Source organism: Lagopus muta, chromosome 27 (genome assembly GCF_023343835.1).
Source record: "Lagopus muta isolate bLagMut1 chromosome 27, bLagMut1 primary, whole genome shotgun sequence".
Classification (NCBI taxonomy): Eukaryota; Metazoa; Chordata; class Aves; order Galliformes; family Phasianidae; genus Lagopus; species Lagopus muta.
Window position 1 is genome coordinate 1,644,492 of NC_064459.1, and position 24,844 is coordinate 1,669,335.

Sequence of the window (24,844 nt, forward strand, 5' to 3'; positions counted from 1 at the left end):
TGTCACTTGAATGCATTTTGGTGGCAGGGCTCCTGGGGCACAGCGTGCCAGGACACTGCAGCACATTGAATCCCTTTCTGATGCACAACTGGGTGGGTCTGTGATGCTTTATAGCTGGTCTGACCTATTTCAGCAGCAGTGAGAACTCTTCTCACCAAGTCTAACCCCTAAAGCACCTTAGAGTGGGGATAATTCTCTGTTTCTTCTTTCTATCCCAATTCCTTTTCGTTCCATGGAAACAGCAGAAGTGGTCCTTCAAAGCTGATCTGCTGCTGCTGTTTCTTCATGCTTTTAGGGGATGAGCAAGTGCCCCTTTAGGGACGAGCATCTCTCTGCCCCTTCCATTGAACAGCTCATAGCAGGGTGCCCACGACAACCCACAGTTGTGCAGAGCAGCTGGCACAAGAGAAACAAGTCCTGAGGCTGCAGCGAAGGCTTTGGGTCATTTGCAGTGGCTCAGTGGGAGCTTGCAGAGGCAAAAAGCAGCTGGAGCCGCGCTCTGCAGGCCTGTGCTGGTTTGCAGATTCCTCAGGAGTTGTCCTGGGTCATTTGGCTGCCACCAAGAGTGCTGCTCTTCTCTCCACAGATCGCATCCCAGGTGCTGTCTGTCTGTCTGCGGTGGATTCCAGAGCCAGGAGTCGTCCATGCTGTGTCTGTGCCGTGCTCTCAGCCTGTGGCACCCACACTTGGACACATGGATGCTCCAGGAAACAGCCGTGAACCCCTGAGGCTGGGAAAAAGGTGCCAGAAACAATGCAGAAGAAAAACAGAGGTAGGTTTCAGCCTTGCTCCCAGGTCAGGAAGCATCCTGCTAGGGTGAGGCTGGCTTTCCCCCACAACCTAGCCCTAATCCCAGGAATCAAGCACACCCCAAACACCACCAGCTGGGACCATCCAGTGAGGTTTATTTCGGATGCTGCCCTCCAGCACCCATTTTGGAGGAGCCAGCATGCTTCCCGTGGATGCTTGCTGCCCCCTGAGCCCCTTGTAACCTTAGGAGCTCCTGCTATAAGGCAACATACTTCAGAACTAAAATTGCATTGTTTTGTAGGAGGGAGCAGAGGCTGTGTGCCAGGGAGCTGCAGGGCAGCCTGGACACAGCATGGCGAGGTGGGAGCATCCACTGTGTTGGCTGCACAAAGCTGCATGGGACACAGCATCTCTAGCAAGAAAACCTCTGCAACTCATTTGCTCCCTTTTTTTTTATATATAATATATATATAACCTTGTGATATTGGTAGTTAATATCCCAGAGTATGATGTCAGATACAAACATCCCTAAGACCAAGAGTAAAAACGACACTGTCCAGCTCATCTTTGCCACGAGACTCAGCAGCTCTGATGGCATCCGGGTGCTGCCTCGCCTCTCTGTGGGGCTGGGGCCGATCCAGAGCAGGACAGCAGCCCTACAGCTTGGTGTTACGGTGGAAAGCAGAGGTGTGTGGGGTGCTGTAGGTGTGCTGGCTGTGCCAAGTCGCTGTGGGGTAGAGCCGGTGCTGCAGTGAGCCCTGATAGGACGTCGGGTAGTGCCTGGGGTCGGAGGGCTGCACGGAGGTGGCTATCACAGGGCTGGGGAAAGCAGGGATGATGAAGGGGTTGATGGAGAGAGACGGCACCGCTGGGGCTGCCTGGTTTTTCAGGTGCTCCAGGGAGTTGCTGAAGTTCACCGGGAAGCGCAGCATGGCTCCCTTGTAAACATCTGGGCCTTGAGGCACTGAGGTGAGCGGAGCGGCGTAGCCGGGTCCGGGAATGATGGCTTTGGGTTTGGCCAATCCTTGGTGGCTCCTGGGCGAGCCAGCGCCCTTGTCCCTGCCTTCAGTTTCGTGGAGAAAGGGGGAAACGACCTGCAGCTTCCTGCTGGGGCCCAAAGCCTCCTCGTCCCGGCTCCGTTTGGCTGTGGGTGCTGTGGGGCTCCGTGTCAGTGGGGCGAAGCCGGCCCCCGGGGGCACCCAGCAGGCTTTGACGGCAGCGAAGGCGGCCGGCTGCGGGCTCTCCCTGCTCCACGCTTTGCTCCGCAGGTCTTGGGGCTGCTCTTGGCCGGCCTCCGCGTCCTCAGGTTGTGGTTCCAAGAAATCCTTCAGGTTGGAGAAATATCCCCCAAAGGGGTGGCAGCTGATGGGTTTCAGCACCTCGTTGCGATAGGCGTGGAAGAAGCCGGTGAAGACAGCGGGCGCAGGGCCCCCGTCCTCAGCTCTTGGGTAAGGCTGTCTGTCCGTCCTGCCAGGGGATGCGCTGGGGATGGGTCCTGCCTCGCTCCAGCCTCCCCGGGGGGTGTCCTTCAATCCTGGTGCCTCCGGGCTCCTCTGCTCTTTGAGGTGGGGGCTGACAGCTGGCTGGCTGGGCTCTGGGTTGGGGTGAGCGCTGCTCGCCACCTCCCTGCCCTCCAGGCAGTGGCGTTTGAGGCAGTGCAAGGACTCTGCCTTGCTCACCTGAGCCAGCAGCTTCTTCTTGGCCAGCGGAGACATGATGGGGTGGTTGCCTTTGGAGTAAAAGCTGGAGAAGAGGCGTTTGTAGGCTTCAGCGTGGGCTCGGCAGGTGCTGGGACACCCTGCAGAAGGGTTTGGGGCCGGGGCCGTGGGGCTGGTGCGTCCCTCTGCTGGCTGGCCTTGCTCCTGGGCCTCTGTTGGGTCCTCCTTGCTGGCTGTAGGGGTGGCTGCCACTTCAGGCTTTGCCTTCTCCGGTGCCACCTGCAACCAAAAGCCAGTTTGGGGTGTGGGTGCCAGGCTGAGCCATGCATCCACCCCATCTCCCTGCCTCCATCTCCAGAAGCTCAGTTCTCTGCTCTTGCCCCTCACCCTTGCCAGAACTGCACAGCCACGTGCCCTGGGATGGGGATGGATGCATGAAGGCTGAGCACAGGAACTGGGATCGTTCCCAAGCTTCACCCCATGGCCGCTCACCTGCTCCCGCCCCTTCTCCTTCTTGCTCCTCCTGCTCTTCTCACCCATCTCGGTGCCCTTGGAGACCTTGTACTGCTTGCGGGGTTTGCTGGGAGGCAGCGGCTTGTCATCCTCACCCTTCAGGTGCCGCACATATGGGAGGACCAGCCTGCAGGGTGGGAGTCACAGCGCTGAGCCCCAACCCCACTGAACCCCTTGGGGGTGGGGGAGCAGGCACACAAACCCCCCCTACCTCTCGTAGTGCCTCCGGGTGCACGTGGCTGCGCTGGTGCTGCCCGGGCTGCCGCCCAGCTCATCGTACACATTCTTCCACAGCCGTCTCCCTGTTACCTGTGATGGGACAAAGACGGGTTAATCCTCCCCCAAATCAGGAGCACAGAGCTGTACGGATGCGGCACGCTGCCTGCTTACCAGCTCGTAAGCTCCCAGCTTCTCCACTGCTTTGTAAATCTTCCACAGGTTAACTGGGAAGAAGGGGAGAGAAGGAGTCAGCCAGACGCGATGCGCCAGCACTGCATCCCAAAAGCTCCTCCGTCCCCAAGACGTCCCCCCATCCCAAAAGCTGCTCCCAGGTACGCACTCTGCTTGAAGCCGAGGTGTGGGATCCTCTCGATGGGTGTGTGCCTCTCCTTCATGAACTTGTAGAGGCTGACGAGGAAGGCCTCCTCCTCCTCTTTCTCACCATTGGCATCTGCTGGCTTTGCCTGCTCAGGGCTTGGTGTCTCCTGGGGGAGAGAGGAGGGGGGGGGATGCAGCCATCGGGAGGCACCCAGAGAGGCAGAAAGAGCCCAGAAGGGAAACTGAGGCAGATGGGGAGCTCCCCCCTCCCCCCACCCCCCCCCCCCCATCCACCCTGGAGGCATTTGTGCAGCTCTCCCTTCATTATTCAGCAGCCTGGGCAGGCGGCCAAGTTGGTCAAAGCTCCGGAGCCGTGCGAGAACACGAGGAACGGCTTCCAGGAAAACAGAAGGGCAGAAATTCTTGCTCTAACCCCCCCCCCCCCCCCCCCTCCGCCTCCTTTCTCAGCTAAAAATGTTTCTCGTTTGTTTGTTCTACATTTTCCGGAGTTATAAAACTTGTTGCTATTTTTGGGCAAAGCAGCTGCTCCCCTCCCCACTCCTTTTTCTTCTTCTTTCTATTCTTTTGAACCGCTCGCTGACGGCCGCCGCTTTAACGGCTCGACTATTTCCAGCCTCTTTTAAATAAACCCCCGGGAGGGGGGGGGGAGCAGTGTGAGAAACCCAAAAATGCTATTGGCAGCCACGTGGGCACCCAAAATTGGCTCTTTTTTCCCCAAAGATGGGAAGTACTCCTCCCCCCACCCCCCAGCCCGTTCTTCGTCAAAGGATGGGGGGCTTGCGCCAGCCATCAGGACCCCCCCCAAATTGGGGATGCTCTCCCCCAAACTGGGGGGCGTCTCACCCAAATGGCTTCCCCCCCCCCCCCCTCCTCCCCCAAGCACTCACGGTGGGCTCGGTGCTGGCGGGGGGCTCCTCGCCCCCCCCGTGCTGTTCCTGGCTGTCCTCCATGCGTGTCCCCCCCTCTCCACGCCTTTAGGACGGGCCCTGCGGCTGGAAAATAAGGGGCAGATTGCCCCCAAATCGTCTCTCCCCTTCCAAATAAGGAGAAATCGCCATCGTTCAAGCCCTGCTGTCACTTATGCTGCGGGCCCACCCTAAAAATACTGTAGGACCCCTCCCCCAAAATAACAAATTTTAGGATCCCCCCCCCCTTCCGCTTTGCCGCTCCCTGCCCGTTCCAACTTTGGGGGAAAAAGCCGCTCAAAAGGCTTTAAAGAAAATAAAAACAAGAGTCGTGTCCCCGCAAAAAGCTGAGAAAGAAGGGCGCAACGCTGGGGGTCCCGTTTCCCTTTTCCCTTCCCCCCCCCCCCGCCGTTTTTTCCCCCCCTTTCCCGTGCCCGGTGCCGCTCACCCCGCTGCCGCGCCATGTGACTGTCCCTCTGCACCCGCCACCACGCCCCCCGCCGCCTATTGGTCGCCGCCGCCACGCCCCCTTCTCCTATTGGGCTGCGCTGCGCTCGCCCCGCCCCTTAGCGAAAGGCATGCTGGGTGCTGTAGTGCCGCCGCCCACGTGCGTGCGGTTGATCGGCGCTGCGTGTGAATGCAAGCGTGTGCAAAGGGGGGGGGGCGAGTGGGGGTGTTTGGGACACGTGCGTGTATGGCAACGAGTGCGCGTTCATGGCTCGTGTGCGCAATCACGTGCACGCGTGTTTGTGTGCGTGCCCCGGGTGCGTTGCACACCGTGGGGCTGTTTGTGTTGTGCTGCGCTGGGCGCGCGTGTCCGTGGGCTGTGTGCCTACGTGGGCACGAGCACAGGTGTGAGCCGCAGGTAGATGGAGGCACACGCATGGTGTGAAGCCCGGCTGTGGTTCCCCGGCTCGCGCCCGGTTCCCGGCACTGCAAGCTGCGGGGCTGACGCGATTTCCTCCCCTTCTACGAAAAAAGCAGGAAACCAGCGCGCAGTCCGGGGGTTTTTGGGGGCAAAAAGCGCTCACTTGGGGTCAAGCAATAGAAAGCAGCGGTGCACTGAAGCGGGCAGCAGCGGGTCTGTGTGGGGCATAGCAAACTCCCGTCCTGTAGGATACGCAGACAGCAGCCGCGTCTCCGCCGCTCAGCCCTCAACGCCTCAATTTCCAAATTCCCCCAATTCCCACCCGGCCGCGTCCCGGCACGGCGCAGCGCTGCGCGTCACGGCCGGGAATAGCACGGGAACTCTGCCAGCCCGGCGCTGAGTAAGGCGTGAAGTCATCCGAACCGCGCTCCGAACGCCTGACATCACCTCAACCCCCCCCCCCATTCCCCCCAAAAAACCCAAAAAGAATCGCACGGAGCCGCTCCCCGCTCTGCCCCCCCCTCCCCTCTCCTCCCCCCATTAACAGCGTGGTGTTGGTTCGCTCCGGACTGCTGGTAGCGTTGCTGGAACCCCCCCTGAGCTCACCGTGCCCATCCCTGCGGGATGTCACCGAGATGCCGCCGGGATGAAGGGACAAATTGTGCCCTGTGACCCCACCGACCCCAAACTCACCGCTTCGGGAGGTGCTGGGAGGAACAGCGCGGTGCTGTGCGGTGTTACAGGGCTGGGGATGAAGGCTGAGGATGACTCATCCCCACTCAGGGAAGTGGCGTGTGTAGCTGCTCTCGTGTGTGTGCCATTGACTCTTTCCTTACCGGAACCTAAGGGAGTTTTGGGGCACAGCACTGAATGACTGTGCTGGGTTTTCCAGACCCCCCCGGGGTTTTGGGGACATCGCTGCTGTTGTGTCCCCCTGTCCTGATGCTGGTGGGTCTCTGTTCCTTTCCACCCCCCACACATCCCTAGGATTTATCCCCAGCTCTGTTCCTTGTCCCTGCAGTCCTGTCCCATCCCTGGTGACTCTTTGGGACAAATAGAGCCACTGCTGTCCTCCCCCCCCTCCCCCAAGATCTTGAGATCATCCTGAGTGCCCAGCATCGCTCTGCTGATAGGGACCACTTTTTAGGGTCCATCCCTGTCCCCGTCCATCTGGAACTACCTGTAAATAGGGGACAGTGGGGACAGCAGCTTGACTGTAGCACCCATGGGTGCCCAACCCCTCAACATCCCATCGGAGAACCCCCAATCTGCTCAGCAGAGAGAGAGCCTCGAAAAAAAAAAAATCCCCTGGTGACTCATTTGGGGCCAAAAAGGCAAAAAAGCAGAAGCTTGGAAGGGAGGGGGGGTAAATGGGGGCATGGGGACCCTTTGCTCTTCTCCCCATTTGGGGCAAGAAGAGGAAGGGGCAAAGATTTCAGGGTGAGAGGAAGCGGGGGGGTGAGGCTCCCCAAAAGCTGGAGGGGGGAAAGGAGGGGGAGAAGTGGGGGGGTGATGGGGGGACAGATGAGGGTGACATTAACCCTTTCGTTCCAGGAAGGGGACGCTCAGCTTTGACTCAGCAGCGCTCAGAGCGAAAGCCATCGCCGTCCCTCCTGCTGTGAGTTCTACCAAAACTTCTGCCCTGCAGTTCTTGGCCCGCCCTGTGCTTCAGTTTCTCCTCCTGTGATGCCCAGTAATGGCGCCCCCCCCCCCTCCTCAGGACCCACGGTGAGTCTATGGGTGACAAATGTGTCACTGAGCGATGGCATCAGGGTGGGGACGCGTCAAACGTAGCGCCCTGAGCAGAGCTGGGGGATGTCAGCCCCAAAAGGAAAGGCTTCTCCCCATGGAAAAAACGGATCGATCGATGCCTTGGGTGAGATGGGAAGTTAATGAGGTTAAATCGTGCCGCCTTGTGCCTGAACCTCCCCAAACCCACAAGTGCTGTCCAAAGCTCTCCAGTGCCCCCTGGTGCTCTTCGCAGTTCCCCAATAAGCTCCCATTGCTTCCCAGCATTGCGTGGAATCCCAAAATCCGCGCCTCCCAAGGCAGCCTGGAGCCACCCCAATGCTTTCTGCGGCCCCCAACAGCCTCCCAGGGCCACCAGTCCTGCCCAGTGCCCCCATGTCAACACTCCCGATGCTCAGTACGTGGCCATTTCCTTCCCCAGGCACAAAACAAGGCCATGGGGGCAGAGGCAGCACGATGGTGATGGCGAACATCAGTGAGGAGGTGCGGCAGGAGCTGCAGCTCTGGGCTCGCTGCAACCACGCCAGCATCCCTGGAGGTGGGCCTTGGGTCTGGGGGGCTTTGGGCTGCATGAACGACTGCAGGCAGAGATGTAGCAAAGTGAATACGAAACATTGAGTGATGTGATGTTATTTAATGTAATTGAAGATGGAATAACATAACATATCATAACGAATGAAATCTAATAGAGTCCCACGTTGTCCCAGTGCAAGGTGGTGTTGGTGGACAGCCCAGGTTTGGAGAGGTAGGGCTGGGGCCGGTGCTGGTGCCCCTGGAGCACTGCTGCTGCTGCTGTGTGTGCAGCGGGGCCGGCGAGGAGCCCAGAGCTACAGGTAGCCTGAACTGTTGGCCGTCGGTTGCCTCCTGCTGCAGCACGTGGGCCGGTTTCCGCAGACGCTCCCGTTTGTGCCGAGCCCACCCAGCTTTGCCTAGCGCCGGCGTTTCTGCCCTGGAGCGTCCTGGCCGTGCGGCAGCTTCCTCTTCTTGGCTGGGCTGCTGCCAGTGCGCCGCTGGTGCCCGCTGGTGGTGCAGGCGGGCGCCGGGCTCTCAGCCGGCTCTGTGCCACCCTGGTGGTGGTTGCCGGGTGGCAGTGCCAGGCTGAGAAGCACTGGGGGCTGCTTCTGCTGCGCCTCCTCCATCAGATGTGCTGTGCTGGGTGAAGGAGGTGCTGGGACATCCAGGGGGGTCGGCACAGGCAGCTCTGGTGATGTGCTGCGGGGCGGTAGGAAGGGCATGCAGGGCAGCGGCCTGCGGGGCTGCCTGCAGCACAGTGCACGTATGCACATCAGGTCGCTGCTGATCCAGGCCTCTGCCTCTGCCTCTCCATTTCGCTCCCTGCTGCTGGCCCAGGGAAAGTCAGGGAGCGCTGTGATGAACGGTGGTGTTTTTCTGCTGCTCGGGATGTCTGGGCTCGGTGGCTGTGTGGCATCGATCCACCGCAGCAGCTCTTCCCTTTCCTGGCTGTCCAGTTCAGGCAGCAGCTCATGTTGACCTCCTTCCTCTGCTGCAGTGTCAGTTCCTTCGGTCCCCCCTGTTTGGGTATCAGCAGGGTCCTGGTTCTGCTGGGGGACCTCCTGAGGACTCGCCACTTCTGAAAAAGCAAGAACATCCCCAGAAGGATGAGGACAGCCTTCCCACAGGCACTCAGTGCAGACACCTCCCCGCCAGCTCTGCTGCCCCCAAACTCACCATTGTTCATCCAAGTCAGGAGCTCATCCATGTCCGGCATGTCATCCGGGACGTCATCCAGGACCTCTGTTTCGGGTGCCATTTCTGGAAGAGGAAGAAAACCGCCACGGGGGTAACGCCAGCTTTCCCACACCCGCTCGGTGCAAACGCCCTCCCACCAGCTCTGCTGCCCCCAGACTCACCGTTGTTCATCCAGGTCAGGAGGTCATTGACGGCAGTGATGTCCTCCTGGATGTCTGAGCTCGTTGTCGCTGCTGGAAAAGCAAGAACACCCCCAGTGAGGCAGCGCCATCTTTCCCACCGCCACCCAGTGCGGACAGCCTGCCGCCCGCTCTGCAGCCCCAAACTCACCACCTGATTCCAGCGCTGCGCTGCTGCAGGTGAGCGGAGCCACGGTGGGACTTGGGCACACCGGAGGTCCTCGGAGGACAGTTGAGGAGCCGGGGCCGTGGGGGCCCTGCAGCGGGCAGCTGCCTGCGGGCTGCGGGGGCTCCTCATGGAACACAGCCCCAGGCTGCTGCCCCGTCGGCTGCTGGGGCTGCTGCGTCCCGGCCACCAGGGGATGTTTGGAGCAGTGGGCAGGGGCACTGGGGGCAGGCATACCTGGCTGCGTCTTTGCAGGTAGGCGCATGACCAGGGGTAACTGCTGCCCCACGGGTGCCAGATGACCAACGTTTCGGGGCATCCCCCCAGGTGGCAGCTGACCCACAACAGAGGGGATCCCCCCAGGTGGCAGCTGAACCACATTTGAGGGCAGCCCCCCAGGTGGCAGCTGAACCACAACTTGGGGCATCCCCGCAGCTGGGAGCTGACCCACCATTAGAGGCAGCCCCCCAGGTGGGAGCTGCACTCCCTGTCCCTGGACGCCTGGTATCCCAGGCCAGACGGAGGCCTGAGGCACCATGTAGGTGACATTAGGGACAGCGAGGGGTTGGAAGGACACCGGCACTGCTGCCTTGCGGAAGGTGGGCTGCATTGCAGCGGTGGCCGGTGGAGGCACAAGGGATCCAAATAACGAGGCGTCGGGTGTCGGAAGCACCGTCAGCGTCCGTGAAGGAAATCTCTCTGTGGGGAAATGCCCAAATGGGCGCTGGGTGAGATGTGGGGCACTGGGATCCCCTGGAGGGCCGCAGTGCCAGGAGCAGAGCAGCCTGCTGCCTTACCTGCCAAGGGAGCTCGAGAGTGGCAGCAGGGGGTTCCGTGACCGCTGGGGTCAGCCCTGAGGGCCCTGAGGTCACAATGCTCCTCTGTGACACGGTCCCGTGGGGCACAGGCATTGCTCTGTGCCTGCCCCATCGTCAGCACTTGCTGTGGCTACAGTCGTGGTGGTGACAGCATGGGACGAGTGTGGGGAGCTATGGCCTCTGCCCGTCTCATACTCCTCCTCCTGATGGCTGCAAGTTGCTGTATTGTCAGTGCTGCTCCGTGGCAAGCACCAGGAGCAGGTGGGTGAGCAAAAGTCAGCGGCATGGGGGGCAAGAAGTCAGGCTGTGTCCCCACGGCCAGACGGCAGGCTGCCCTGGGGCTGTCCTTGCATGGGGGACGTGCTGGGCAGGGGAAGGCAGCCAGCACCCAGTTCCCAACACAGGATCCCTCTCGGCCCCCAGCCCAAGGGAAGAGCCAGGCACATTTTCCTCCCGTGCTGTGGTTTCACCTTCCTTTGTGCCCATCAGAGATCTGCACTAAGAAAGGCCGAGTGGCCACACGTTGCTCCATGCAGACCATGGTGGTGTTGCACACGTTTAATGGAAACTTCTCTCATCTCTTGGTGATTCTAGATGACTACGCCGATTCTTTTCGTGCCGCTGCCTGGTTGAACCCGGCTTTTGTTCCTGAGGTGAAACCTGGAGGTAAATCACTGCCAGAACAGAGCCTTGGAGGCTCCCCTTCCCATTCTCTTCCCCTCCCCGTCTCCAGGCAGTTCCACACATGGATTGCTGTGTATCAGCACGGTGCCACTGCAGGCACCCAGCAGCTCAGGTTGAGATGCTGCCGCGTGGAAGGGAGAGAGGGGTGCTGTGGAGCAATCCGCCGTTGTTCCCATCTGGAGATGGGGATGTGGACGTGTGTGACACAAGCTGCTCTGTGCTGTTTGTTTACAGATGTGAGTGGAAGTGAATGGGGTGCAGAATCCCAGCCGGCTCCAGGGTCGGAAGCTCTAGCAGATGGCATGGGTATGTGACGACTTTTTGCTTGCTTTGCGAGCTGCCAGCTCGCAGCCCTAATGTCAGCCAGGCCTGCAGGAGCGGGAGCACAGAGCTGCACGCGCGTGCCCTGTCCCTGCACCATCCCCGGGTACCACCTGCTCCTCAGCTGTGCCGTCACGCAGTGACACAGATTGTGGTGTATGACGGAAAGCTCTCGTGGTTCCTTGTTGCAGAACTGCCTCCAGAGAGGGCCGTGCCAAACGCGCAGCTGCCTCCCGCGCAGGAGCCCCGCTGGCCTCCCAGGGGTGGGTACTCTGCCCGGATGGACTGCACCAACAGAGCGCTCAGCTCAGCAGTGGGTTTCTCTGAAATGTGTCCTGCTCCGTTCTGTTCAGGTCCTGCGAGACAGACAGAGAAACCGGGACGAGGAAGATATTCGCCGCGGTTTGCTCATGTCCTGAAGGCAATGACGGGGGAGAAGGAAGTGCCTGGTGGGTACATTTCTGTCTGCTCACCGGGAGACTCGGGAATCTGGCGTTCTACAAAGATATGAGCAGACATTTACAGTCCTCCCACTTTGCTGCCTTCTTTCTCTAGAGATCGATGGAGAGCCTGTGGACGAGGCCGTGCTTCAGGAGGGCAGCAGCCACACACTGCCCATCTCCCGTGAAGGCACAGAGGACGTGCCAGCAGCTGGCGCTGCAGGTAGAGGCCTGCCCAGAGCTCTGTGGCTGAGGCTTGGAGGTTCTGTTGTTGTGTTTTGTGTCTGTGGCCTCCTGGAGCATTTCATGGCAATGTCAGAGCTCTGGTGAGATCGCCAGGTAGGCACGAGGCGCAGCAGTGACCACAATTGTTCTTCAGGTGCAGGAGGTGAAGAAGCCACCAAGGGCATCTACATTAAGGACGCCCCCATGTTCTGCTTGAAAGGTGCTATTGGTGTGTTTGTTCCCATTCTGCTCCTGATAATTGTCTGCTGCATTTGCATCCGGCGGCGGCGGAAGAAACAACAGTGAGTTGCTCCCCCATCCCCATCCCAGCTCTTTGTTCCCGTGCTGCTCTGTGCGGTGCCGGGAGGAAGGAGAGCGGGTTGCTCCCCAGGCCCTCAGCAGTTCCTGTCTCTGCAGGCGCCTCATGGAATCTGCCAAGGCCCGGTTTGCTGCCGGTGGACAATCAGCACATGAGCACAGACGGTCTCGGCACCAGCGGGCTCCACGGGTGCCAGGACGTCCTGCCCGGGTGCTGCGGAGCTCCAGCCCATCGCGGCCCCCCAGGCCCAAGCGTGCCCCGACTCGGCTGCCCCCGGCGCGGCCCCCGCGGCCCCCCAGCCCGGCCATGTACACCAGGAATAAGCCCCAGCCCCGCCGGGCACCGCCACCGCCACCACCCCGGTCCTACAGGGGATGGTAGCAGTCTCCCTGGGGCTGGGCACCACGTCCCACACCTGGACAGCCGCTGCTGCCATCCACTGTGGCTGTCCAGATTTCTATTCCAGTCTTCTATTCCATCAATAAATAACAACATCATTTCCCAACTGTGTGAGAGCTTGCTTGATCCGTGCAGGACACAGGATGCAGAATGCCCCCAGTCCCCACTTTGGCTTCTGTTCAGGGTAAGAGGTTTCCACGCTACACCTGCCTGGTGCGTAAGTCACGCAGACCTCGTGTTTTTGGGGTGTATTTGGGGTGATGGAGCAGATCTTCCTGGAAGAGATGTTGAGGCAGCTGAGGGATGGAGAAGTGATCTGTGCCAGCCAGCAAGGCGGCACCCAGGGCAGATCGTGCCTGACCCATCTGGTGGCTTTTTGGGATGCCATGATGGCAGTGATGGGCAACGGGAGGGCAACTGATGTCGTCTCCCTGGAGCTGTGCAAGGCCTTCCATGTGGTCCCGCACCACTTCCTTCCCTCTGAGCCAGACAGAGATGGGTGCAAAGGACGGGCTGTGGGGTGGAGGTTCAGCAAAGCCAAGGCTGTGCGTTCAGATGGGGAATTTGCCTCTTGTGTGCCCTACAGCGATCCCAAATGAGAAGAGAAAAGCTTTTTCTCTGGGTGCTTCGCTCAGAGGCTGCAGCGCCTCTGCTATGGAGGAAGGCTGAGGGAGGCAGGGGTGTTCAGCGCGGAGAAGAGAAGGCTGCAGGGAGCCCCCGCTCCACAAGGGAGATGGTGATAGGGACAAAGAGGAATGGTTTGGACGAAAAGGAGGGGAGATTTGGTTTAGATGTCAGGGAAGTTGTTCACAGAGGGGGAGCTGAGGCCCTGGCACTGCTGCCCAGAGAGGTTGCGGGTGCCCCTGCATCCCTGCAGGTGCAGCCAACTCAGCTCCCATTGCAGTGAGTGGAGACGAAGGGAGGGACGTGGCTGATGACAATGCAATGGCCTGTGGCATCGCAGGGCTGCGGTGCTTTGATCCTGCAAAGCCACCAAGCTTCCACCTGCTGGCTGCTTTCACACATCTGTCACCAAATACAGAGGCTGGAAGGGAGCTCTGGAGTTTTAGTACAATTCCCCCTGCTTCCCTGCAGCAGATTGCACAGATTGCTGCACTGACTGCCAAGTCTCCTGCTGCCCCTTGACAGCTTTCTTTCTCAGTCTCAGAGAAGCATTCAGGGAATCATAGGATGCCCTGGGTTGAAAAGGACCATGATCATCTAGTTTCAACCCCCCTACCTTGTGCAGGGTTGCCAACCACTGGACCAGGCTTGTCTTGAATCATCTCTGGGTCTCTCTTGCTCCCCTGTTGGGTACTGCAGGACTGGGTTCTGGGCGATGGTGCTCTGGTTGATCCTCTTTGCTTTAGGAGCATCTTTGTTCTGCTGCTCCCTCAACACCTGTGTTTTATTTTAGCCTCTCTTGCTTCAGTTTCCTTCTTCCCTGCACAGAGATCTAAGAGGCAGTAGGGATTTATTATTGGTAAGCTCAGTATCAGTCACATCAGGGAAAGATCAAAGGAAAAGGGTTCTAAGAACTGGAAACATCAGTGAGTCAGTCAGTGTACTGAGTTACAGACAACAAACGACACACGGAGCAACATTCTGCTCCTAGGCACCAACGGTTCACAGAGGAACTGCAGCTCTCTGCTCCTGAACCCAGGAAAGAGGGAATGGATCAAGGAGGGCAGGCTGAGCAGCAGCTGTCCATCTGTATGGCCTCCAGGTTTCGGTAGGTGAGATCACATCCCCCATTTAACAAGTTTTCCTGAGGTGCACAGATCTGAGGGCCTTCTCAGCAGCAATGCTGGGAGGAGGAAAAGCTGCCACTGCTGCAGAACGAGTGCTGTCCATCGGGGGAGCAAAGCTCCAGCCTGGGGGTCAGCCTGGGTGAGCTGCTCCACACACGGCTCAGTCTCCTTGTTTCACGATGACATCAGACAGATCCTCTGTGCCATTCAGTTTCAGATTCTGTGGAGAGCAAACAGCGGAGATTAGGAGAGCCAGTCTGCTCCCCTTTGAGGCTGAAGACCCAGGGAGCTGAACAAAAACACCCAATGCTCAGAACAACCCTAGGCCTTTCTGCCTCCATCACAGTGCAAAGACTGAGGAATCCCCTCAGCTGCTGTATCACTCTGAAGCAGCCACACCACCATAACATTAAGCAGATGTGCTTCATCCCTTCTGTCCTTCCCTGTCCTCACATCTGGCAGCAGACAGAAGTCAGGCTGGAAATACTGTGCTTTTTATTTCCAGCACATCCACCTGATTTGTGTTCACTATAAACATGAAATGGGATTTATTATAAGATTCTGATGTGAAAACAAAATGCTGTGTGCTTTGCCCACTGCTCCTACTCACCGCGCATACATGCACTGCACTTACCTTCTCATTTGCCAAGTGCAAGAGGCAGGCAAAGGCTAAAGGGACAGACAGATTTTTAGCCATCACAGAAGGCAACCTAAGGAAGAGAAGGAAGGTTAGGATGGCCAGAGCCTGCCACTGTGGATAGAGCATGTCTGCAAGCTACCAGGTCACCAAAGATAAGCTGCATGTGGCAGCTCCTTCCCCAGTGTCTGATTTTCTCTACCTTATTCCATTAGCAAAGACTTGGCCAAGCCAAATGCAACCTGTAGCTCCCTCAAGCAAAGAGACAGCAAGAGATTCCCCTCCTGTCAGGATTCAGGTAGCAGGTTGCAACAGAAGCCAAAGGGATCAGTGCTTGCCCAAAAGTCTACCCAGCCCGGAGTCCAACCTTTTGTAGAGCCTCTCTACCTGTGAAGCAGTTCCTTTGTGATGCTGCTGAAGGCCTTCTCCCCTGTCACCACTGATGTGTCACTCTGTTTCTCCACATCTTCAATCTGTTCAGCAAAAAGACAGACACTGCTGAGGCAGCTTTTGCTCCCCAGGGCTCAGCCTCACGCTCAGAGAACCACCACTGCAAATCACTGCTCACAGACCATCCTTAGCAACCATCCCATGGAGCAAGGCTGCTGGAAAGGAATTGCCACCAACACGTCCATGATGATCTGTGTGGGAGCTAACCACTGTTACATGCAGGGCACACACTTCTTTCAGGCCTGTTATCTGCCTACACTCACCTCTGCCGCTGTGTTTTTCTGTATATCAATAAGAAGGTCCCACATGTTTTGCTTCAGCCTCTTCATGTCCATTTTCTTGGCTGTCTTTGCATACTGAATTGCTATCTTATTGACCTGAGGAAAAGACATTCAGGGTTAGAAGGGAGCAACTGAGCAGCAGCAGCAGCGTCCTCTATCTCAACCAAAGGAACAACCCAAACTTGGTTTTCCTATAGCAATGACATCATCTCAGAATAAAGCATCCATCAGCAAAACCCTGGAGATCCTGAACAAGGAAAACTGCTCTCTTGCTCTCCCTTAGAAGCCCTGCTGCAGATCTGCTCAGTCAGTGGTACACAGCTGGGCACATCATAAGTCCTTACCTTCTGAGGCTCAGCAATGAGGTTCAGTTCCCCATACATTGTGATATCAACACCTTCAACCCCATTGAGCTCATGATCGTGACCCTCAGGGTGAGAGGTGAGGTTGAAGTCTGCTTGGCCCATGAATTGGACGGGGTCGTTGTCATCATCACTATCTGCAGCCTGGTCAAGAAGAGATACACCAGTGAGGGCACATCCAGACATCTCAGAGGAGCTGCAGATTCCCTGCACTGAGTGCCCACCCCTCAGGAGAGTGGTGACACCTGCCCACTGCCCCTGTGGAGGAACGACCTTCAGCCTCTTCTGACAGCTGAAAGCTCTGGTTAAGGCTAAACCCACCAGAGACCCAAAGGACAGAATATCAACAGGCTGTTCTACACAGACAGAGATGAAGGCTCCCCCACCAGCGTGGGGCCATATGAGACCTGCAGCACTGGCCTGGCAGAAAGCTGAAGCTTTAGAGAAAATGTACTTCAGCAGGAGCTCAAATCAGCTGGGTGCAAGTATCACTGTGCAGAGGTGACTGCAGAAGTGAGCAGTGGTGTCTGCTGCTACTTCATGGGAGGTGCAGTATGGAACAGCATGGAATGGAGTTTCTGCAGGAAATCAGCCAGCAAACTCCAAGGGCAGATTGTTGAATTGATGGCACCAGAGCACCACTGAGTGACAGGACAAAGGTGCATGGCATCAGCTCTGCCACAATCTGATGGCAACTCTTTGTCCACTGGTAAGTGATGCTAGACATACGATTCTTCCTGAATTCCTTCTACCACATGACAAGTGTGAGCAACAGAGAGAAATGTTCTTGCTTCCAGTTACCTGTGCTGCAGGGCAGAAATTGGAGGTGTCATTGGGGTTATTGTAATCATATTCACCGATCTCATCTTCGTGATCCAATGAGCTGCCTGGCTTAGGCAGCCTGAAGAGCTGCAGGGATGAGACTGGAACATCAGGAAAGAGGAAACTAGATGCTTTCCCCAAGCAGTGCCTACATCTTGCTAACCCACTGCCAGCCCTTTTCCCAGCCTCTTCCTCCTCCTCACGTACCACCCACCAATCCCCTCATAAAGCACAACAGCCAAGCACAGACAACTCAGCGTCCACAAGTGAGTTGGTTCACTATCAGGCATCATGCTGGCTCATTTCCTGCCCTGAGGAGCATCCCAGAGGCACTTCAAGCAGATTAAGAGCGATTCTGCACACGGAACATTGCCAAGAAGATTTTGGAGAAGCCTCTTACCTTAGCAGCTGGTTTAAGGAACAGCTGGACAATGTTGTTAGGGTTGTAGTTGAAGTCTGCAGGAAGTGTGGTGCTCTTTACGTTCTGGTTTTCCAGAATGGATTTGCTCAGAGTTAAAGCAGCCTGCAGAAGGTAATGCCATAATCCATGTGATATCCAGTATTCAGCTTCTTATAAGGGCAGATGGTGACATGACAAGGATGAATGGTTTTATACTAAAAGACAGATTTATATTAAATGTTTAGAAGAAACTCTTTACTCAGAGGGTGGGTGAGGCTCTGGAACAGATCACTAAGAGAAACTGTGGGTGCCCCATCCCTGCAGGTCTTCACAGCCTGCTTGGATGGGGCCTTGGGCAGCCTGAGCTGGGGGGTGGCAAGCAGCCCATGGAATGGATCTTTAAGGTCCCTCCCAACTCAAGCCTTTCTATCATTCTTCAATTCTATGACCAAACATGGATATTTGTTTAAAATGAGAGAAGTTCTGAAGTGCTTCCAAGGATGAGTCCTACACTGCATGCAGTGACTTAAACACAGCATCCTGGGACACACAGCTGGGCCTGTGCGTTCAGACAGAGCCTTTCTGGCCAGAAAGAATCCAGCCTGATTCTTCACTTCAAGGTTGGTAAAACTGTAAGAAGCTTTGAAGCTAGAAGACCCTGCATGAAGGAGCACACAGGATGCTGCGCTGCTGTGTTCAAAGAGCCAGGTTCCACAAGAGAACCAAGGTGAGCCACCTGCTGATGGCTCTCCAAGACACACTGATGTAGCAAAGGGAGCAGAGGCAGAAACTCAGTGCATACCTTGGTCTTACGGAAATATGTCTCAAAGTCAACATCCTCATCAAAGTTCACTTCAAATGCTTTCTTTGCCTTCTTCTTCTTGTTCTCTTTCTCAGAGTCAGCACTTGCTGCAGAAAGGAAGGAACGTGAGCTTCTGCTCCACAATGACAGGTTACCTGTGTCCTTTACAAACACTTTTTTGTGTTAGGGAAAGAAACAGGCGGTGTCCTCTGCTTCACACTTTAAAAGGGATCAGTATGTCCTTATAGAAGCAGTAAAAATAAACTAACCTTCAGTTTTTATGTTGAAGGATCTGTATTTTCTTCTATTAGTACAGTGAGACTCCTGCTCAATGCTGAGCATCATTAACAAACCCAAACAACAGAGAACACATCAGACACCAAAGGATCTGCGTGTGACTTGAGAGCCCTTCTGGTGTCCTAACTCAGTACTGCTTCCAGTCAGGCTAGAAAAGAGCCATGCAGAGTTGTCTCATCTCTACTGCCTTTGCTTTATGGCTCACAGAGTCACAGGGTTGGAAGGGGACTCTGCAGATCATCTAGTCCAACTCCTCTGCTAAAGCAGGATTCCCAGAGATTCCATGCACATCCATGTCCAGATATATTTAAAATATATACAGAGGATAAACCATAACCTCACTGGGCAGCTTGTTCCAGTGCTCTGTCACCCTCAAAGTAAAGAAGTTCTCCCCCACATTCATATAGAACTTGCTCTGTTCCAGTTTGTTGCCCCCTCTTGTGGTGCTGAGCACCCAATCACTGGACAGCCTCCCTTTACACACTTTGATTGATCAGAACCCCCTCGGTCTTTTGTTCTCCAGCCTGTACAGCCCCAGGGCTCTCAGCCTTTCCTTTGAAGGGAGATGCTCCAGCCCTTATCATCTTTGCAGCCCTCAGCTGGACTCTCTCCAGTAGTTCCCTATTCACATATTGCCCATTTCCCAACAGAACCACAACCAGGCTGCAGCAAATGAGCTCCAGGCTCTGAATACATACATACATTTGTGTCGAGGTCTGAAACGCCAGTGCTCTGGGCCAGCCCACATTGACAGAGTTCGGGGGCTGAAGTAGGAGTATTCCCCTGGTTTCATGGAGAGATGAAGGCACATGGTCCCAATGTCTCCTTCCCCAAAAGAAACTGCATCAATTCTGGAAAGAGCACACACACTGCTCAGTAAAATCCTCCCTTTGAGGTACACTGGGCCCGAATGTGTTTAATACCCTGACCAGCTCTGTGCAGACACCAGCCTGCAAGACTCCTGCTTTCTTATCAGCAAACTGTAGTTTGCTCTGTATTCTAAGTAATACAATACTCTGTAATATAAGTATTGCACTGTCTGGAGTCTGTGAGGCTGCTGTGAAAAGAGGTGGGCAGGGCAGGCTGAAGATGGGAGCAGAGCAAGCAACTAAAGAGGAAACACGACCATACAAAGGAGGTCCTTCTGGAAGGCAGGGATGTGAATTCCTCAGTGTACCTGAAACTTGATCAGAAAGCAAACTATAGCCAGACAGAAAACACGCACACAGGAAAGCAAAGATCCTCCAGAGAGCTGCCTTAACTCGTTGCTGGCAATCAAAGCAAAGCAATAAACGTGAGTGACTACTTGCCTCTTGCTCTCACAGAGTGCCACGAGGGATTTGTTTCCTGCAAATTCCCCAATCTTTTCTGTTGTTACACTCCTGGGGGAGTCCGCAGTGAAGTCATCATCGGCCGGGGCAGGAACACCATCTTCCACATCACTGTCTCTTTCTGCATTGATATCGAACACTTGGTCGCTCTTCTTAAACTTATCCAGCAGGGCTGATACTGACTGCAAGAAAAGGTGCTCAGGGGAAAAGCCACAGCACCCCACAGCACACCCTGCTGCCCCACACAGCTCTCCAGGATCACTCTGCAGTGACAGAGCAGAGAATACAGCTCAGTACTCCATCCTGCACAGAGCCAACTACGTACCTCTTCATGGGATGCGGCGTCCCAGTGCGTGAACTGGAAATCAGCCAGCGCAGAGTAGATGGGGCGTTTTAAAACACACTTTTCTAGCAGCACTAGAGATAGGAAGGGTAAAGAAATATCAGACACAGGATGAAATAACCAGCAGGTAAAACAAATGCCAGGTGCTAAACTGTTCTTAGTTTCAAAAGCATTTTGGGCTCATTTCTCGGCAGAAAGGGATGCTCAGTCGGATCTCTGACGGAAGGGTGGGCATAACACTGTGAATCTTAAGAGTAACAGGGTTTAGGAATACTGACAGGGTTAAAAGACTCTGTAAGAGTCAGCCCTAAACCTGGAGCACGCTCATCTCAATCTGCATGAGCTACATGCAGAGATCTAAAAGGCCGTGAGGGTCCTGGTCCTGTCAGCAACCAGCCTCAGCCCAGGCAGGATCACAGCAAGGTGCCACAAGGTAGCCAGGAGGTCAATCAAGGCATAAGCAAGCTGGCTGAGGCTGAAAGGAGTAAGTTTGGCAGATGAAAATGAAATCTGGATGGGAGAATGGCTTAGTGGTTACCAGCACTCACACTTCAAATCTGTCACCTTCACAGGATCGCTGTTGGGCAGGACGAGGGTTTCTGAAGATGGGAGAGGCACAATGTTGGAGTCAAAAAGGAGCTCACTGTGACAACTCTGTGTACGTAGGCTGGTGAGGAAGATGCCAGCTGTGCTGCATTCATCAAAAGATGCTGCTGTTTTCTGGAACATGGGGTCAACCTGCAGGCGCAGAATGAAGGAATGGAACAGATGTAGAAGCCTCTGCAGAAGATTTGTAAATACAAAGCCAAAGGGAGAATGACTCATTGACTCATGCCTCTTTTTTCAGTGAGGAGGAAACTCTCACAGTGGCCTCACACAGCAGGAATAGACACAATTAAGGACCACCGTGTTACAATAGCAGAATTCAGACATGCACGTGAACCTAACAGCCCAAGAGAAGACACACAGTAAGGAAAACGATAAAAAGGCAAAAAATGAGGCGAGCTTTCCTTCCTCCACTCTTCCTCCACTCACCACTACAGCAGGTCCATCTCCACCCACCTCACATCTCCGATTGGCCTCTGTCACATTGATGTTGTTCAAGTTCTGTTCAATCGTTTTGAAGGAGTGCTTCTTCTTTGTTTGAACTCTCTTGGCAGAACTGGAAGCTGTACTGTCTTCTTCTGAAAGAAAAAGAAGCTGCTGTTAGAAAAACTTACTAAAATATCCTACAGCTGAAGGACAATACAACTGTACTTCACTTTGTGCACACACACAAAAGCCCTGGGGGCATAAAGTGACCCAGGCAGGGATCCATTAGCACAAACCACCAACACTTGAGTGGCTGCTCAATGTGTTCCTTTTTATTTTGCCTCCTCTGTCTTAACAGCACATTTCTGTTTCAAAGCAAAGGACAGCAAAGCGTGGGGTGCTTCGTTCTCAAACATTTCAGATTAGGCCATTCCTGTTTTGCACTCAGATCTAGCTGGCCAAGTATTCAAGTACAGGGCTGAGCATCAGGTTCTCATCTCAAACTTCCCCAGAAAAGAAACTCAGTGTTTTGCAGCCCTTAAGAAGAAATAAATGCACCAAGCTAGTGGCATTCTCCCAGCTATATATATTAGGAGAAAGAAACAGCACTTTGAAATTCAGAAGAACACAGGAAGTGTTGTGGGTGGAACCAGGAAGAGCTTAACAGAAAAGGAGTGAACGGCACACCTTCTTCTGGGCTGCCCACTTCTTTTGCAGGTGCTGACTCCTTGCCTAAGCCTCCAAGAACTTTGTACGTGTCTGCATGGACCGCATCCACACGCACGGCGTAGATCTTCACGCTGGCATCGATGGTGCCAGCTGCCATCTGACAGAGGAACACAGGATGCAGTTTTTAGTGAGGAAGGAACAGAACACAGCAAGAGGTAAATGAAGAAGACGAGATGCAGACCTGAGTTTTTGAATACTTCTGGAGCAATAAGGAACTATCAATAGCAAGGAGCCTTTGCTTGGATATTGCCTATTTTGATCTGTCCCTTCTGTCTCCTACACTCAAGTCACATCACCTTCTTTCCCACCACAGCCCTGCTCTGTTCCTGGCCAAAACATCCAATGTTTACCTCAGAAGCCTTATTATTAAAGCTCTCCTTTTGAAGGACCATCACTAAAAGAGGCACTTAGCCTTTAATTTCTGCAGTACCAAAGCAGTCAGCAGTATTAAATTCCACTAAAAATGACAGTGCTGCCTCTACCAGATCTCTAGCTGAAAGCTCATTTATTTCAGATGTGTCATTTGTTAGAGCTTCAATTCAGGGACCCAACACCACCGTGAACAACTCACCTTGAAGTTGGTCAGCTCAGAGTCCTTCTGTTTCAGTATATCTGTCATGTAGTCTATCAGATGTAAGCCAAAAACATTCCTGGTGTTGATTTTCTGCAATACAAGTGCAGGTGAGAACGGAAACTCAAAACAGGATGCTGTCAACCTACAAGCCACCAACCCGTGGGGTTCTCACAGACCACTCTGACCTGCCTGAAAGGCCCAAACCAGCTTTACACTGAGCTGACACATCAGAAAGAATGAATGCCACCCAGAGGGACCTTGAAAAACTTGGAAGGTGGACCTGTGTGAACCTAATGAGGTTCAACATAGCAAAGAGCAAGGTTTTACACTAGGGTTGGAGCAATCCCAGATATGTATACAGACTGGGAGAAGAAATACTTGAGAGCAGCCCTGCAGAGAAGGACTTGGGGGGGCCTGGTGGATGAACAACTGAACGTGACCCAGCAGTGTACAGCTAAGAAGGCCAATGGCAGCCTGGGCTCTCTCAGCAGAGTGGTGACCAGCAGAGAAAGGTGACTGTCCCCCTCTATTCCGCCCTCATGAGGCCCAGTCTGGAGTATTGCATCCAGGTCTGCGACCCTCAGTACAGGAAAGATGTGGAGCAGTTGGAAAGGGTCCAAAGGAGGCCATGAGGATGGTTAGAGGACTGGAGCACCTCCCCTACAAAGACAAGCTGAGGGAGCTGGAGAAGAGAAGGCTGCGAGGAGACCTCATTGCTGCCTAATGGTATTTAAAAGGGGTTTATAAACAGGAGGAGAATAAGCCTTTTACAAGGGAAGGCAGCAATAGGACAAGGGAGAATGACTCTAAGCTTAAAGAGGGAAGATTTAGAATGGATGTTGGGGAAATTCTGGAAATTCTTCACAGAGAGCAGCGAGGTGCTGGAATAGCTGCCCAGAGAGGCTGTAAATGCCCCATCCATCCCTGCAGGTGTTCAAGGCCAGGTTGGATGGAGCCCTGGACAACCTGGTGTAGCAGCAGATCTGAAGGTTGGCGACTCTGCCTGTGACAGGGGGTTGAAACTTGGCTGCCTTCCACCCCGAGCCATTCTACGATGACTCAGGAGCTGTGATCCCCCCCCCAAATCCAGGTGCGATCATAGCAGGGAACCCACTCACGTTCTCAGCGGACAGCTTGATGCAGGCAGAGTAATGCTCCGAGATCTGCGCGTTCGTCCATCCCGACAGGGCCGGCAACGACGCGTCCGCCTGCCTGAGGGAAGGAAGCACGGCCGTGCCAGGGGAGCCGAGCCCGCCCGCCGCCCCCCCACGGCCCGGTCCTACCTGGGCACCGGAGAGCAGAGACTGAGCGGCGATTCGGTGCCGCCGAGCTGCAGATCCACCGCCCGCGAGCGCCGACGCTGCCGCCTTTCCCTCTCATCGTCGTTACCGGGACATTCCACCAACGTAGGGGTGGCCGAGGCGCTGAGAGAGCGCGCAGCCGGGGACTCCGCCGCCCCTCCGGCACCCCGGCCGCCCCTCCGCGGGGTCGCGGCCCTCATAGCAGCGGCGGGCTGAAGCTGCGCCCACCGCTCCGGAAGTTCCGCCGTCGAGCTCCCGCCCTCCCTTCATCCGTGGACCAATCAGCGCGCTCCTCTCTCCCTCTCCGCCAATCCAAAGCCGCGAGGGTCCCACGCCGCGCCGTCGCCTCCTAGTTTAAATTTGCCGCGCTCGCGGTGTAACGGTCGCCGCCTTCTGGTGCTGTGGAGCGGAGGTTTTGTTTCTCTCCTTCGCCTGCAGCACTCCTGCCTTGCGGTTTATCTCACTAAATTCCTCCATCACGTATCAGCCCGGGTTGCCTAGCCTGACCTTACACACCTCTAGGGGCAGGGAATCCCCAGCCTCTCTGGGCAGCTGTTCCAGCACCTCAGCACCCTCTGTGGAGAACTTCGCTGATGTCCAATACAAACCTTCCCTCCTTGAGCTTAACACCAGGAAAGAGACCTGGGGGTGCTGGTTGATGCTGAACATGAGCCAGCAGTGTGCCCAGGTGGCCAAGGGGGCCAATGGCATCCTGGCCTGCATTAGAAATAGTGCGGCCAGCAGGAGCAGGGAGGTGAGCATCCTTCTGTACTCAGCACTGGTGTGGCTGCATCTCAAGTCCTGTGTTCAGTTTTGGGCCCCTCACTACAAAAAAAAAGGACCTGGAACGTGTCCAGAGAAGGGCAACGAAACTGGTGAGGGATCTGCAGCACAAGTCTTATGAGGAGCGGCTGAGGGAGCTGGGGTTGTTCAGCCTGGAGAAGAGGAGGCTCAGGGGAGACCTCACTGCACTCTACAGCTTCCTGAAGGGAGGCTGTGATGAAGAGGAGTTTGGCCTCTTCTCCCAGGTAACAACCAGGACCCGAGGAAACGGCCACAAGTTGCAGCAGAGGAGGTTTAGGTTGGACATAAGGGAGAACTTTTTCTCTCAGGCACTGCAATGGCTGCCCAGGGAGGTGGTGGAGTCGCCGTCCCTGGCAGCGTTCAAGAGGCGTCTGGATGAGGAGCTGCGAGATGTGGTTTAGTGCTTGTGGTAGCAGTGGTGATGGGAGGTTGGACAGGATGATCTTGCAGGTCATTTCTAACCTTGTGATTCTATGATTCTGTGAAAAAGCTGATTATAATCTCCTTTTAAATACTGGAAGGCTGTGATGACGTCTCCCTGCAGCCTTCCCACCAGACCCAGCAGCTGCCTCAACCCTTCTGCAATGGCCGCAGTTGGATGCCTGAGTTCTTCCCAACGGACTTCCAGCCTGAACCACTGGATGGTGCAAGAGGAAAAGATGTGCT

At 55.5% G+C, this 24,844-nt stretch overlaps 3 protein-coding genes across 7 annotated transcripts; 1 reads left to right on the top strand and 2 right to left on the bottom strand.

Annotated features, from left to right (window-relative positions):
* Positions 1-1,391: 1,391 nt before the first annotated feature.
* ARID5A (AT-rich interaction domain 5A) lies at positions 1,392-6,034 on the bottom strand. 2 transcript variants are annotated; one of them, XM_048928058.1, is made up of 7 exons: positions 5,946-6,034; positions 4,367-4,471; positions 3,481-3,625; positions 3,312-3,364; positions 3,133-3,230; positions 2,901-3,048; positions 1,392-2,687 (listed from the first exon to the last, which is right to left on the bottom strand). In XM_048928058.1, exons 2-7 carry the CDS (start codon positions 4,427-4,429, stop codon positions 1,407-1,409), a joined length of 1,788 nt encoding a protein of 595 aa, XP_048784015.1. In that variant the 5' UTR covers positions 4,430-4,471; positions 5,946-6,034; the 3' UTR covers positions 1,392-1,406. The 2 variants fall into 2 exon arrangements, with proteins under 2 accessions (XP_048784015.1, XP_048784014.1); XM_048928057.1 differs by lacking the exon at positions 5,946-6,034 and having other exon boundaries at positions 4,367-4,770.
* Positions 6,035-8,296: 2,262 nt separating this feature from the next.
* On the top strand, positions 8,297-12,413 carry LOC125685187 (serine/arginine repetitive matrix protein 1-like). 3 transcript variants are annotated; one of them, XM_048928065.1, is made up of 8 exons: positions 8,297-8,802; positions 8,887-9,070; positions 10,469-10,864; positions 11,071-11,142; positions 11,233-11,328; positions 11,435-11,542; positions 11,699-11,846; positions 11,962-12,413. In XM_048928065.1, the coding sequence occupies exons 3-8, from the start codon at positions 10,741-10,743 to the stop codon at positions 12,242-12,244; spliced, it is 831 nt and encodes a 276-aa protein (XP_048784022.1). In that variant the 5' UTR covers positions 8,297-8,802; positions 8,887-9,070; positions 10,469-10,740; the 3' UTR covers positions 12,245-12,413. The 3 variants fall into 3 exon arrangements, with proteins under 3 accessions (XP_048784022.1, XP_048784021.1, XP_048784020.1); XM_048928064.1 differs by lacking the exons at positions 8,297-8,802; positions 8,887-9,070 and adding an exon at positions 9,290-10,135 and having other exon boundaries at positions 10,469-10,540; positions 10,793-10,864; XM_048928063.1 differs by lacking the exons at positions 8,297-8,802; positions 8,887-9,070 and having other exon boundaries at positions 10,155-10,540; positions 10,793-10,864.
* An 888-nt stretch (positions 12,414-13,301) lies between these two features.
* NCAPH (non-SMC condensin I complex subunit H) lies at positions 13,302-23,613 on the bottom strand. 2 transcript variants are annotated; one of them, XM_048928285.1, is made up of 17 exons: positions 23,357-23,613; positions 23,192-23,285; positions 22,071-22,163; positions 21,458-21,596; positions 20,801-20,919; positions 20,287-20,476; positions 19,721-19,812; positions 19,375-19,577; positions 18,767-18,915; positions 17,768-17,874; positions 16,966-17,088; positions 16,545-16,652; positions 15,726-15,887; positions 15,364-15,477; positions 15,038-15,123; positions 14,648-14,723; positions 13,302-14,233 (listed from the first exon to the last, which is right to left on the bottom strand). In XM_048928285.1, the coding sequence occupies exons 1-17, from the start codon at positions 23,572-23,574 to the stop codon at positions 14,174-14,176; spliced, it is 2,133 nt and encodes a 710-aa protein (XP_048784242.1). In that variant the 5' UTR covers positions 23,575-23,613; the 3' UTR covers positions 13,302-14,173. The 2 variants fall into 2 exon arrangements, with proteins under 2 accessions (XP_048784242.1, XP_048784241.1); XM_048928284.1 differs by having other exon boundaries at positions 13,304-14,233; positions 20,801-20,922.
* Between the last annotated feature and the right edge of the window lie 1,231 nt (positions 23,614-24,844).

Bases quoted from the DNA above. Each gene is read 5' to 3' on its own strand.
- ARID5A (XM_048928058.1), bottom strand. From the start codon at position 4,429: ATGGAGGACAGCCAGGAACAGCACGGGGGGGGCGAGGAGCCCCCCGCC. The intron at 3,049-3,132 runs GTAGGGGGGGTT...CCCACCCTGCAG, and splicing joins ACCCGGAGGCACTACGAGAG to GCTGGTCCTCCCATATGTGC. The intron at 2,688-2,900 runs GTGAGCGGCCAT...TTTTGGTTGCAG, and splicing joins AGGAGAAGGGGCGGGAGCAG to GTGGCACCGGAGAAGGCAAA.
- LOC125685187 (XM_048928063.1), top strand. From the start codon at position 10,159: ATGGGGGGCAAGAAGTCAGGCTGTGTCCCCACGGCCAGACGGCAGGCT. The intron at 10,541-10,792 runs GTAAATCACTGC...GTTTGTTTACAG, and splicing joins TCCTGAGGTGAAACCTGGAG to ATGTGAGTGGAAGTGAATGG. The intron at 11,847-11,961 runs GTGAGTTGCTCC...CTGTCTCTGCAG, and splicing joins CGGCGGCGGAAGAAACAACA to GCGCCTCATGGAATCTGCCA.
- NCAPH (XM_048928284.1), bottom strand. From the start codon at position 23,574: ATGAGGGCCGCGACCCCGCGGAGGGGCGGCCGGGGTGCCGGAGGGGCG. The intron at 17,875-18,766 runs GTATGTATGTAT...TCCTTTCTGCAG, and splicing joins TTTCAGACCTCGACACAAAT to CAAGTGCTGACTCTGAGAAA. The intron at 15,478-15,725 runs GTAAGGACTTAT...TCTTTTCCTCAG, and splicing joins TCATTGCTGAGCCTCAGAAG to GTCAATAAGATAGCAATTCA.